Raw genomic sequence first — 13,999 nt, 5'->3', positions numbered from 1 at the left:
ACGTCAAGGGGAAGGGGGCGGGACAGAGATAGAATGTAGTCGGAGACAGTAAGACTGGTGGGAGAACTGGGAAGGGGGAGGGGATGGAGAGAGAGGGAAAGCAAGGGCTATTTAAGGGGAGTCACAGAAGTCAATGTTCATACCGCTGGGGTGTAAGCTCCCCAAGCAAGTGGGTTTCTCCCCCTCCCCACATTTGTAACAAGGACAGAGTCCCCCTTGTCCTCACTTTCCACCCCATCAGCCGTCGCATACAGCATATAATCCTCTAACATTTTCACCTCCAACGGGATCCCACCACTGGCCACATCTTCCCATCCCCTCCCCTTTCTGCTTCCCTCCGCAACTCCCTGGTCCACTCGTCCCTTCCCACCCAAACCACCCGCTCCCCAGGCACTTTCCCCTGCAACCGCAGGAGATGCAACAACTGTCCCTTTAGCTCCCCCCTCGACTCCATCCAAGGACCCCGACAGTCTATCCAGGTGAGGCAGAGGTTCACCTGCACCTCCTCCATACTCATCTACTGTCTCCGCTGTTCCAGGTGTGGATTCCTGTATATCGGCGAGACCAAGCGCAGGCTCGGCGATTGTTTCGCTGAACACCTCCGCTCAGTCCGCCTTAACCTACCTGATCTCCCGGTTGCTCAGCACTTTAACTCCCCCTCCCATTCCCAATCCGACCTTTCTGTCCTGGGCTTCCTCCATTGTCAGAGTGAGGCCCAGCGCAAATTGGAGGAACAGCACCTCATATTTTGCTTGGGTAGCTTACACCCCAGCGGTATGAACATTGACTTCTCTAACTTCAAATAGCCCTTGCTTTCCCTCTCTCCATCCCCTCCCCCTTCCCAGTTCTCCCACCAGTCTTACTGTCTCCGACTACATTCTGTCTCTGTCGCACCCACTCCCCTGACATCAGTCTGAGGAAGGGTCTCGACCCGAAACGTCACCCGTTCCTTCTCTCCCGAGATGCTGCCTGACCCGCTGAGTTACTCCAGCATTTTGTGTTTACCTTCGATTTAAACCAGCATCTGCAGTTCTTTCCGACACACTATATACACTGGAATTTAGAAGGTTGAGAGGGGATCTTATCGAAACGTATAAGATTATTAAGGGGTTGGACACATTAGAGGCAGGAAACATGTTCCCAATGCTGGGGGAGTCCAGAATCAGGGGCCACAGTTTAAGAATAAGGGGTAGGCCATTTAGAACAGAGATGAGGAAAAACTTTTGAAGTCAGAGAGTTGTGAATCTGTGGAATTCTCTGCCTCAGAGGGCAGTGGAGGCCAATTCTCTGAATACATTCAAGAGAGAGCTAGATAGAGCTCTTAAGGATAGACAATAGACAATAGACAATAGGTGCAGGAGTAGGCCATTCAGCCCTTCGAGCCAGCACCGCCATTCAATGCGATCATGGCTGATCACTCTCAATCAGTACCCCGTTCCTTGATAGAGCTCTTAAGGATAGCGGAGTCAGGGGGTATGGGCAGAAAGCAGGAACGGGGTACTGATTGAGAATGATCAGCCATGATCACATTGAATGGCGGTGCTGGCTCGAAGGGCCGAATGGCCTACTCCTGCACCTATTGTCTATTGTCTATTGTCTATATATTATGCCTTCCCGTGTGAATCTGCAGTTGAAACTGGCTGCTTCACCAACAGCACGTCTCCAGTGAGACCTTCATTGTGCAAAACACCTTCGTGCCAGCTCAAGAAGATTATCCCATCACTCCCGAGTGAAAATGCTTTGTGCGGCATGGTGGCGCAGCAGTAGAGAGGCCACTTTACAGCACCAGAGACCCGGGTTCGATCCCGACTATGGGTGCTATTTGTACGGAGTTTGCACGTTCTCCCCATGACCTTGGAGGGTTTTCTCCTCCCACACTCCAAAGACACCCAGGTTTCTAGCTTAATTGGCTTAGTATAAAATGTAAAATTGCCCCTAGTGTGTGTGTGTGTGTGATAGTGTGGTCGGTGCGGGATCGGTGGGCCGAAGGGCCTGTTTCCATGCTGTATCTCTAAACTAAACTAAACTAAACCTCCAACTGAATTGTGGTGGAACTCTCTTATCCATAGTGGACCGTCCCATCAGTGAGAATATAGACACAAAGTGCTGGAGTCACTCAGCGGGTCAGGCAGCATCGCTGGAGAGATGGAATGGGTGACATTTCGGGCCAGAACTCTTCTTTGGACTGAGAGTTGGGAGAGGGGAACTGGAGGTAGGAAAAGGACAGGACAAATCAGGGCCGGCAACAGATGACCAAGGAAGGGCAGAGCCCACAATGGCCCATTGTTGGCTGTGGAAGAGGTGATAAAGATGGGATACGGGGATACGAACAGTAAAACTCTTAGGACAACTAGGGTGGGGTGTGGGAGGGTGGGGAGGGGGGGGGGGGGAGAGGTAATCCAGGGATTACTTGAAATCAGAGAATGCAACATTTATGGGTCTCGACCCGAAACGTTACCCATTCCTTCTCTCCAGAGATGCTGCCTGTCCCGCTGAGTTACTTTAGCATTTAGTGTCCATCTTTAATGTTTACTAGACCAAGTGGACCGTTTGGACCAAATCTTTGATGCATTGGTGCAGCACCCTCCCCTCTTTCCCCTCTCCCCCCCTCCCCTCCCTCCCCCCCCCTCCCTCCCCCCTCCCTCCCCCCTCCCTCCTCCTCCCCCTCCCTCCCCCTCCCTCCCCCCTCCCTCCCCCTCCCTGCCCCTCCCCCTCCCCCCTTCCCCACCCCCCTTATTCTCCCTCTTCCCCCTCCCTCCCTCCCTCGTCCCCCTCCCCTCCTCCCTCCCTCCCTCCTCCCCCCACTCCCCCCTCCCTCCCTCCCCCCCTCTCCTCCCCCCCTCCCCCCATCTCCCCCTCTCCCCTCCCTGCCCCCCCCCCCTCCCTCCTGAATAGATGTCTGAGGTGCAATTCAAACATTAAAACATGTTTGGTGCCACAGATCATAGATAAATGTTGGGGTAGTCCAGAACCAGGGGCCACACAGTCCAAGAAGAAAGGGGAGACCATTTAAAACTGAGGTGAGTAGAAACTTTTTCACCCAGAGAGTTGTGAATTTGTGGAATTCTCTGCCACAGCGGGCAGTGGAGGCCAATTCACTGGATGAATTTAAAAGAGAGTTAGATAGAGCTCCGGGGGCTAGCGGAGTCAAGGGATATGGGGAGAAGGCAGGCGCGGGTTACTGATTGTGGATGATCAGCCATGATCACAATGAACGGCGGTGCTGGCTCATATGGGCCGAATGGCCTCCTCCTGCATCTATTTTCTATGTTTCAATGTAACTTCTAAGCATCTGCCTTCTGGATTATACTGAGGCCATCTACCCTGGCCTTGGGACATGAGAGGTCCCAATACTGGGATCTTACAGTGCAATGTTATATCTTTGCGCTAAATGTTGTACCCTTTATCTTTTATCTGTGTTCTGTGGACAGCTCGATTGCAGTCTTTCCTTTGACTGGAAAGCACCCAAGCAAAAGCTTCTCACTGTACCTCGGTAAACGTGACAATAATAAACTGCACTAAACTAAACTACACTGCACTCCACCAAGCTAAACTAATCTGAAACTAAGCTTAAGGTAAACTAAATAGCTCGAAACCAAACTAGGCTAAACTACACGAAACTAAGGTGCATTAAACCAAGCTAAGCGCAGCTAAACGAGACTACACTAAACTAGTTTCCCTTCTTTAAGATCCAAGAGTTTGTAAAATAAATGTTTAAAGTCGCTCAACTCTTGTAACAGTCTGAACAAGAGTCCTGACCCGAAACGTCACCCATCTTTTTGCTCCACAGATGCTGCCCGACCCGCCGAGTTACTCCATCATTTTGAGTCTATCTTCGGTTTAAACCAGCATTTGTAGTTCGTTTGCCTGAAGAAGGGTCTCGCCCAGAAACGTTACCCATTACCTCTCTCCAGAGATGCTGCCTGACCCGCTGAGTTACTCCAGCATTTTCTGTCTACCCGCATTTTCCTTTCTACACACTTAAAACACATTATCCCCTTTACAACCAACTTATTTCTTGTTTTAATATACACTCGACTAGGCTTGTATACACTGGAATTTAGAAGGATGAGAGGAGATCTTATCGAAACGTATAAGATTATTAAGGGGTTGGACACGTTAGAGGCAGGAAACATGTTCCCAATGTTGGAGGAGTCCAGAACAAGGGGCCACAGTTTAAGAATAAGGGGTAGGCCATTTAGAACTGAGATGAGGAAAAACCTTTTCAGTCAGAGAGTTGTGAATCTGTGGAATTCTCTGCCTCAGAAGGCAGTGGAGGCCAATTCTCTGAATGCATTCAAGAGAGAGCTGGATAGAGCTCTTAAGGATAGCGGAGTCAGGGGGTATGGGGAGAAGGCAGGAACGGGGTACTGATTGAGAATGATCAGCCATGATCGCATTGAATGGCGGTGCTGGCTCGAAGGGCCGAATGGCCTCCTCCTGCACCCTCTATTGGCTATTGTCTATTGTAATATAAGGGGAGCTCGCTGTTAACTTGGAGACACGACTTTAAGAAACAACCAACACGTAAATACAGTTTTCAAAGTTTATTAAATTATGGAATCACAGTACAGTTCACGAAGTAGTCCTTGTCAACGACTGTGCAGTCGTTTCTCCCTGAGTTACTGCATCAGACGTCCTTTTGAAAAGTTCTTCAGCTGATGGTGTTCTGAAAGGTTTGAGGAAGGGTCTCGACCCGTTCCTTCTCTCCAGAGATGCTGCCTGTCCCGCTGAGTTACAACAGCATTTTGTGTCCATCTTTGGTGTAAACCAGCGCCTGCAATTTGTTCCTCCTTGCACTTGTTCTGAAGCTGCTAGTTTTTAATAGTGCTCGTTTCCACTCGGTGGTCGACATAGTCAGTCAAGTCCCCTGATTTGGGGCATCTTGCGTTCTGAATTCACGCATCTATAAGATGCAAGTAGTCTGAAGAAGGGGTCTGGACCCGAAAAGTCGCCCCATTCCTTCTCTCCAGAGATGCTGCCCGACCCGCTGAATTACTCCAGCATTTTGTGAAATAAATACCCTCGATTGGTACCAGCACCTATAGTTATTTTCTTACACTTCTTTAGTAACTTGCCAGTTTCTTTGTTGAACTAAATCAAGGCGCATGTTGCAATCAAAAGGCGCTTGAACAACTGGCTGGGCAGAAGCCAAACTGTAAGAAAGTGGACTTGTTGTTGCCATTTCACTGTGTGAAATATCAATGTCTTTCCACCCTTGCTAAGCTTGGTGGAAAGTGACAGAGGTGCCAGTTGTGGGCATCTGCAACTCCCCTGGCAGTGTGCAACTCTTTGCACGGTGTGTGTCTGTCCCCCCCAGGCTGGGGGGAGGGTGGAATAAAGCTAACTCAATGTCAGTAGCGACGGTGGGGGGCTCTACGATGGGAGTCTCAGCGACCTCCAGCCCACTCGTAAGATCTGCATGAGCTTCACTCTCCTCCTCACCTTCAGCGCCAGCAGTGCCCTGCTCACCTCCTCGCCACTCTGGTCGGTGCAGATGATGCGAGCCCTCTCCTCCGCCTTCTTGTCGCCTGCCCTCTGGAAGAGCCTCTGCACGGCCGTGTGGTTGACCGAGTGGAAGATGTCGGGCAGGGCAGCCTTGCGGAGGTGGGTGTCGAACCCCTGCCTGTAAACCAGAGAGGGGCTGACCAGCTGGGCGTAGGGTCCACAATCCTCGGGCGTCTCCATGATCAGAAGAGGTCTATTCTCTCCCCTGAACGCCGACAGAGATATCTATCTGCAAGCCTGCAGGATAGTGGCTCAGAAACCCGGACAGCCCGCTATTTATTGGGCCAGCACTGACCCAAAGTGGGCGTCTACACTGATAACGTAAGACCAACCCTGGCGTGTTCAAACTCTTCAGTCTACAGTGTTTTTAAAAATACACCTAAACTCCATGTGCCAATTCAAAGAACATCTGCCCATTGCACTGCTTGCAACCCCCCCCCCCCCCAGCCACAGAAATTAAAGGCTCAACATTTAGTGGAACCCCAAAATAAAAGTGAACACACACTTCATGCCAACACATTCCTTAAGAAGTCAGGCGACGCTGCAGATTCTAATCAATACATTCTCAGAATCCTATCAGTGTCACAGTTTTAAGAATAAGAGACAGACCGGTTAGGACTGAGTTGGGGAGAAACGTTTTCGCCCAGAGAGTTGTGACTCTGCGGAATTCTCTGCCACAGAAGGCAGTGGAGGCCGATTCACTGGATGGATTCAAGAGAGAGTTAGATTTAGCTCTTAGGACCAACTCATCTACTGTATCTGCTGTTCCAGGTGTGGACTCCTGTATATCGGCGAGACCAAGTGCAGGCTCGGCGATTGTTTCGCTGAACAACTCCGCTCAGTCCGTCTGAACCTACCTGATCTCCCGGTTGCTCAGCACTTTAACTCCCACTCCCATTCCCAATCCGACCTTTCTGTCCTGGGCCTCCTCCATTGTCAGAGTGAGGCCCAGCGCAAATTGGAGGAACAGCACCTCATATTTTGCTTGGGCATCTTACACCCCAGCGGTATGAACATTGACTTCTCTAACTTCAAATTGCTTTCCCTCTCTCTCCATCCCCTCCCCCTTCCCAGTTCTCCCACCAGTCTTACTGTCTCCGACTACAATCTGTCTCTGTCCCACCCACTCCCCTGACATCAGTCTGAGGAAGGGTCTCGACCCGAAACGTCACCCATTCCTTCTCTCCCGAGATGCTGCCTGACCCGCTGAGTTACTCCAGCATTTTGTGTCTACCTTCGATTTAAACCAGCATCTGCAGTTCTTCCCTACTGCAGAACTGCAGATGCTGGTACAAATCGAAGGTTTTTATTCACAAAATGCTGGAGTAACTCAGCAGGTCAGGCAGCATCTCGGGAGAGAAAGAATGGGTGACGTTTCGGGTCGAGACCCTTCTTCAGACTGATTATGTATTATGCCTTCCCGTGTGAATCTGCAGTTGAAACTGGCTGCTTCACTAACAGCACGTCTCCAGTGAGATCTTCATTGTGCAAAACACCTTCTTGCCAGCTCAAGAAGATTATCCCATCACTCCCGAGTGAAAATGCTTTTTAGCGGCACGGTGGCGCAGCGGTAGAGAGGCCACTTTACAGCATCAGAGACCAGGGTTCGATCCCGACTATGGGTGCTACCCCTTATTCTTAAACCCCCTCTCCTCTCTCCTCCCACCCCTCCCTCCCTCCCTCCCTCCCTCCCTCCCTCTCTCCCTCCCTCCCTCCTCCCTCCCCAAGAAGATAGATTTAAACTTTAAAATGTGAATAACTTAAAAAATATAATACCTATTTCAATGAAACCTCTTCCATTAGCTTCCATTTAGTATATACATACCGCTGGGGTGTAAGTTGCCCAAGTGAAATATGAGGTGCTGTTCCTATCATTTGCGCGTGGCCTCACTCTGACAGTGGAGGAGGCCCAGGACAGAAAGGTCGTAGGGGGAATGGGAGGGGGAGTCAAAATGTATGGCAATCGGGAGTTAGCCTGTCTCTGAAAATCGTCCACAACAGATGAATAGATGTTGGAGGTGCAATTCAAACATTAAAACATGTTTGGTGCCACAGATCATAGATAAATGTTGGGGGAGTCCAGAACCAGGGGCCACAGTCTAAAAAGAAAGGGGAGGCCATTTAAAACTGAGGTGAGTAGAAACTTTTTCACCCAGAGAGCTGTGAATTTGTGGAATTCTCTGCCACAGAGAGCAGTGGAGGCCAATTCACTGGATGAATTTAAAAGGGAGTTAGATAGAGCTCCAGGGGCTAGCGGAATCAAGGGATATGGGGAGAAGGCAGGTACGGGTTACTGATTGTGGATGATCAGCCATGATCACAATGAATGGCGGTGCTGGCTCAAAGGGCCAAATGCACCTATTTTCTATGTTTCAATGTAACTTCTAAGCACCCGTCTTCTGGATTATACTGAGGCCATCTACCCTGGCCTTAGGACATGAGAGGTCCCAATACTGGGATCTGACAGTGCAATGTTATATCTTTGCGCTAAATGTTGTACCCTTTATCTTTTATCTGTGTACTGTGGACAGCTGGATTGCAGTCTTTCTGACTGGAAAGCACCCAAACAAAAGCTTCTCACTGTACCTCGGTAAACGTGACAATAATAAACTGCACTAAAATAAACACAACTGCACTCCATCAAGCTAAACTAATCTGAAACTAAGCTTAAGCTAAACTAAATAGCTCGAAACCAAACTAGGCTAAACTACACGAAACTAAGGTGCATTAAACCAAGCTAAGCGCAGCTAAACGAGACTACACTAAACTAGTCTCCCTTCTTTAAGATCCAAGAGTTTGTAAAATAAATGATTAAAGTCGCTCAACGCTTGTAACAGCCTGAACAAGAGTCCTGACCCGAAACGTCACCCATCCTTTTTGCTCCACAGATGCTGCCCGACCCGCCGAGTTACTCCATCACTTTGAGTCTATCTTCGGTTTAAACCAGCATCTGTAGTTCGTTTGTCTGAAGAAGGGTCTCGACCAGAAACGTCACCCATTCCCTCTCTCCAGAGATGCTGCCTGACCCGCTGAGTTACTCCAGCATTTTCTGTCTACCCGCATTTTCCTTTCTACACACTTAAAACACATTATCCCCTTTACAACCAACTTATTTCTTGTTTTAATATACACTCGACTAGGCTTGTATACACTGGAATTTAAAAGGATGAGAGGAGATCTTATCGAAACGTATAAGATTATTAAGGGGTTGGACACGTTAGAGGCAGGAAACATGTTCCCAATGTTGGGGGAGTCCAGAACAAGGGGCCACAGTTTAAGAATAAGGGGTAGGCCATTTAGAACTGAGATGAGGAAAAACCTTTTCAGTCAGAGAGTTGTGAATCTGTGGAATTCTCTGCCTCAGAAGGCAGTGGAGGCCAATTCTCTGAATGCATTCAAGAGAGAGCTGGATAGAGCTCTTAAGGATAGCGGAGTCAGGGGGTATGGGGAGAAGGCAGGAACGGGGTACTGATTGAGAATGATCAGCCATGATCGCATTGAATGGCGGTGCTGGCTCGAAGGGCCGAATGGCCTCCTCCTGCACCCTCTATTGGCTATTGTCTATTGTAATATAAGGGGAGCTCGCTGTTAACTTGGAGACACGACTTTAAGAAACAACCAACACGTAAATACAGTTTTCAAAGTTTATTAAATTATGGAATCACAGTACAGTTCACGAAGTAGTCCTTGTCAACGACTGTGCAGTCGTTTCTCCCTGAGTTACTGCATCAGACATCCTTTTGAAAAGTTCTTCAGCTGATGGTGTTCTGAAAGGTCTGAGGAAGGGTCTCGACCCGTTCCTTCTCTCCAGAGATGCTGCCTGTCCCGCTGAGTTACAACAGCATTTTGTGTCCATCTTTGGTGTAAACCAGCGCCTGCAATTTGTTCCTCCTTGCACTTGTTCTGAAGCTGCTAGTTTTTAATAGTGCTCGTTTCCACTCGGTGGTCGACATAGTCAGTCAAGTCCCCTGATTTGGGGCATCTTGCGTTCTGAATTCACGCATCTATAAGATGCAAGTAGTCTGAAGAAGGGGTCTGGACCCGAAAAGTCGCCCCATTCCTTCTCTCCAGAGATGCTGCCCGACCCGCTGAGTTACTCCAGCATTTTGTGAAATAAATACCCTCGATTGGTACCAGCACCTATAGTTATTTTCTTACACTTCTTTAGTAACTTGCCAGTTTCTTTGTTGAACTAAATCAAGGCGCATGTTGCAATCAAAAGGCGCTTGAACAACTGGCTGGGCAGAAGCCAAACTGTAAGAAAGTGGACTTGTTGTTGCCATTTCACTGTGTGAAATATCAATGTCTTTCCACCCTTGCCAAGCTTGGTGGAAAGTGACAGAGGTGCCAGTTGTGGGCATCTGCAACTCCCCTGGCAGTGTGCAACTCTTTGCACGGTGTGTGTCTGTCCCCCCCAGGCTGGGGGGAGGGTGGGATAAAGAGAACTCAATGTCAGTAGCGATGGTGGGGGGCTCTACGATGGGAGTCTCAGCGACCTCCAGCCCACTCGTAAGATCTGCATGAGCTTCACTCTCCTCCTCACCTTCAGCGCCAGCAGTGCCCTGCTCACCTCCTCGCCACTCTGGTCGGTGCAGATGATGCGAGCCCTCTCCTCCGCCTTCTTGTCGCCTGCCCTCTGGAAGAGCCTCTGCACGGCCGTGTGGTTGACCGAGTGGAAGATGTCTGGCAGGGCAGCCTTGCGGAGGTGGGTGTCGAACCCCTGCCTGTAAACCAGAGAGGGGCTGACCAGCTGGGCGTAGGGTCCACAATCCTCGGGCGCTTCCATGATCAGAAGAAGAAGTCTATTCTCTCCCCTGAGCGCCGACAGAGATATCTATCTGCAAGCCTGCAGGATAGTGGCTCAGAAACCCGGACAGCCCGCTATTTATTGGGCCAGCACTGACCCAAAGTGGGCGTCTACACTGATAACGTAAGACCAACCCTGGCGTCGTCAAACTCTTGAGTCTACAGTGTTTTTAAAAATACACCCAAACTTCATGTGCCAATTCAAAGAACATCTGCCCATTGCACGGCTTGCAACCTCCCCCCCCCCCCCCCCCCCCACCCCCCCACTCCCCCCCAGCCGGAGAAATTTAAGGCTCAACATTTAGTGGAAACCCCAACACACACTTCATGCCAACACATTCCTTAAGAAGTCAGGCGACGCTGCAGATTCTAATCAATACATTCTCAGAATCCTATCAGCATCACAGTTTTAAGAATAAGAGACAGACCGGTTAGGACTGAGATGGGGAAAAACGTTTTCGCCCAGAGAGTTGTGACTCTGTGGAATTATCTGCCACAGAAGGCACTGGATGCATTCAAGAGAGAGCTAGATTTAGTGTCCTATCTTTAATGTTTACTAGACCAAGTGGACCTGTTGGGACCAAACCGTTGCTGCATTGGTGCAGCACCCTCCCCTCTTTCCCCTCTCCCCCTCCCTCCCTCCCCCTTATCCACCCTCTCCCCCCTCCCTCCCTCCCTCCTCCCCCTCCCCTCTCCCACCCACTCCCCCCTACCTCCCTCCCCCTCCCTCCCTCCCTCCTCCCCCCTCCCCCAATCTCCCCCTCTCCCCTCCCTGCCTCCCCCCTCCCTCCTGAATAGATGTCTGAGGTGCAATTCAAATATTAAAACATGTAAAATTGCCCCTAGTGTGTGTGTGTGTGGTAGTGTTAATGTGCAGGGATCGCTGGTCGGTGCTGGCTCGGTGGGCCGAAGAGCCTGTTTCCGCGCTGTTTCTCTACACTAAACTAAACTAAACCTCCAACTGAATTGTTGTGGAACTCTCTGATTCATAGTCGACCGTCCCATCAGCGAGAATATAGACACAAAGTGCTGGAGTAACTCAGCAGGTCAGGCAGCATCGTTGGAGATGGAATGGGTGACGATTCAGGCAATAACTCTTCTTTAGACTGAGAGTTGGGAGAGGGGAACTGGAGGTAGGAAAAGGACAGGACAAATCAGGGCCGGCAACAGATGACCAAGGAAGGGCAGAGCCCACAATGGCCCATTGTTGGCTGTGGAAGAGGTGATAAAGATGGGATGCGGGGATACGAACAGTAAAACTCTTAGGACAACTAGGGTGGGGTGTGGCAGGGTGGGGAGGGGGGGGGGAGAGGTAATCCAGGGGTTACTTGAAATCAGAGAATGCAACATTTATGGGTCTCGACCCGAAACGTTACCCATTCCTTCTCTCCAGAGATGCTGCCTGTCCCGCTGAGTTACTCTAGTATTTAGTGTCTATCTTTAATGTTTACTAGACCAAGTGGACCGTTCGGACCAAACCTTTACTGTATTGGTGCAGCACCCTCCCCTCTTCCCCCTCTCCTCCCCCCTCCCTCCCCTCCCTCCTCCTCCCCCCTCCCCTCCCCCACCACCCTTATCCTCCCTCTTTCCCCCTCCCTCCCTCCCTCATCCCCCCTCCCCCCCTCCTCCCCCTCGCCTCTCCCCCCCACTCCCCCCTCCCTCCCTCCTCCCCCTCTCCTCCCCCCCTCCCCCCATCCTCCCCTCCCCCCCCCCCTCCCCCCATCCTCCCCTCCCCCCCTCCCTCCTGAATAGATGTCTGAGGTGCAATTCAAACATTAAAACATGTTTGGTGCCACGGATCATAGATAAATGTTGGGGGAGTCCAGAACCAGGGCCCACACAGTCTAAGAAGAAAGGGGAGGCCATTTAAAACTGAGGTGAGTAGAAACTTTTTCACCCAGAGAGTTGTGAATTTGTGGAATTCTCTGCCACAGAGGGCAGTGGAGGCCAATTCAATGGATTAATTTAAAAGGGAGTTAGATAGAGCTCCAGGGGCTAGCGGAATCAAGGGATATGGGGAGAAGGCAGGCACGGGTTACTGATTGTGGATGATCAGCCATGATCACAATGAATGGCGGTGCTGGCTCAAAGGGCCGAATGGCCTCCTCCTGCACCTATTTTCTATGTTTCAATGTAACTTCTAAGCACCTGTCTTCTGGATTATACTGAGGCCATCTACCCTTGCCTTAGGACATGAGAGGTCCCAATACTGGGATCTTACAGTGCCATGTTATATCTTTGCACTAAATGTTGTACCCTTTATCTTTTATCTGTGTACTGCGGACAGCTGGATTAAAAGTCTTTCCTTTGACTGGAAAGCACCCAAGCAAAAGCTTGTCACTTGTCACGGTGGCGCAGCGGTAGAGTTGCTGCTTTACAGCGAATGCAGCGCCGGAGACTCAGGTTCGATCCTGACTACGGGTGCTGCACTGTAAGGAGTTTGTACGTTCTCCCCGTGACCTGCGTGGGTTTTCTCCGAGATCTTCGGTTTCCTCCCACACTCCAAAGACGTACAGGTATGTAGGTTAATTGGCTGGGTAAATGTAAAAATTGTCCCTAGTGGGCGTAGGATAGTGTTAATGTACGGGGATCACTGGGCGGCACGGACTTGGAGGGCCGAAAAGGCCTGTTTCCGGCTGTATATATATGATATGATGATATGATGATATGGTACCTCGGTAAACGTGACAATAATAAACTGCACTAAACTAAACTAAACTACACTCCACCAAGCTAAACTAATCTGAAACTAAGCTTAAGCCAAGCTAAGCTCAGCTAAACGAGACTACACTAAACTAATCTCCCTTCTTTAAGATCCAAGAGTTTGTAAAATAAATGTTTAAAGTCGCTCAACGCTTGTAACAGTCTGAACAACGGTCCTGACCTGAAACGTCATCCATTCTTTTTGCTCCACAGATGCTGCCCGACCCGCCGAGTTACTCCATCACTTTGAGTCTATCTTCGGTTTAAACCAGCAATTGCAGTTCCTTTGTCTGAGGAACGGTCTCGACCCGAAACGTCACCCATTCCTTCTCTCCAGAGATGCTGCCTGTCCCGCTGAGTTACTCCAGCATTTTCCGTCTACCCGCATTTGCCTTTCTACACACTTAAAACACATTATCCCCTTTACAACCAACTTATTTTTTTTTTTCATATACACTCGACTGGGCTTGTATACACTGGAATATAGAAGGATGAGAGGACATCTTATCGGAACGTATAAGATTATTAAGGGGTTGGACACGTTAGAGGCAGGAAACATGTTCCCAATGTTGGGGGAGTCCAGAACAAGGGGCCATAATTTAAGAATAAGGGGTAGGCCATTTAGAACTGAGATGAGGAAAAACATTTTCACAGAGAGTTGTGAATCTGTGGAATTCTCTGCCTCAGAAGGCAGTGGAGGCAAATTCTCTGAATGCATTCAAGAGAGAGTTAGATAGAGCTCTTAAGGATAGCGGAGTCAGGGGGTATGGGGAGAAGGCAGGAACGGGGTACTGATTGAGAATGATCAGCCATGATCGCATTGAATGGCGGTGATGGCTCGAAGGGCCGAATGGCCTCCTCCTGCACCTATTGACTATTGTCTATTTTAATATAAGGGGAGCTCGCTGTTAACTTGGAGACACGACTTTAAGAAACAACCAACATGTAAATACAGTTTTTAAAGTTTATTAAATTATGGAAT

At 49.7% G+C, this 13,999-nt stretch overlaps 2 protein-coding genes across 2 annotated transcripts; both read right to left on the bottom strand.

The window, feature by feature from the left end:
• Positions 1-4,569: 4,569 nt before the first annotated feature.
• LOC144610332 (transcriptional and immune response regulator-like) lies at positions 4,570-5,731 on the bottom strand. Its single transcript, XM_078428945.1, has one exon. The coding sequence runs from the start codon at positions 5,686-5,688 to the stop codon at positions 5,377-5,379; it is 312 nt and encodes a 103-aa protein (XP_078285071.1). The 5' UTR covers positions 5,689-5,731; the 3' UTR covers positions 4,570-5,376.
• A 3,426-nt stretch (positions 5,732-9,157) lies between these two features.
• On the bottom strand, positions 9,158-10,341 carry LOC144610324 (transcriptional and immune response regulator-like). The gene has a single exon (XM_078428935.1). It carries the CDS (start codon positions 10,292-10,294, stop codon positions 9,983-9,985), a length of 312 nt encoding a protein of 103 aa, XP_078285061.1. The 5' UTR covers positions 10,295-10,341; the 3' UTR covers positions 9,158-9,982.
• Between the last annotated feature and the right edge of the window lie 3,658 nt (positions 10,342-13,999).

The sequence above is a fragment of the Rhinoraja longicauda genome, chromosome 36 (assembly GCF_053455715.1).
Source record: "Rhinoraja longicauda isolate Sanriku21f chromosome 36, sRhiLon1.1, whole genome shotgun sequence".
Classification (NCBI taxonomy): Eukaryota; Metazoa; Chordata; class Chondrichthyes; order Rajiformes; family Arhynchobatidae; genus Rhinoraja; species Rhinoraja longicauda.
Note: the sequence above shows the minus strand (reverse complement) of the source record. Positions and strands in the feature narration are given on the sequence as shown.

Excerpts from the sequence above, each read along its gene's own strand:
- LOC144610332 (XM_078428945.1), bottom strand. The coding sequence starts at position 5,688 with ATGGAGACGCCCGAGGATTGTGGACCCTACGCCCAGCTGGTCAGCCCC.
- LOC144610324 (XM_078428935.1), bottom strand. The coding sequence starts at position 10,294 with ATGGAAGCGCCCGAGGATTGTGGACCCTACGCCCAGCTGGTCAGCCCC.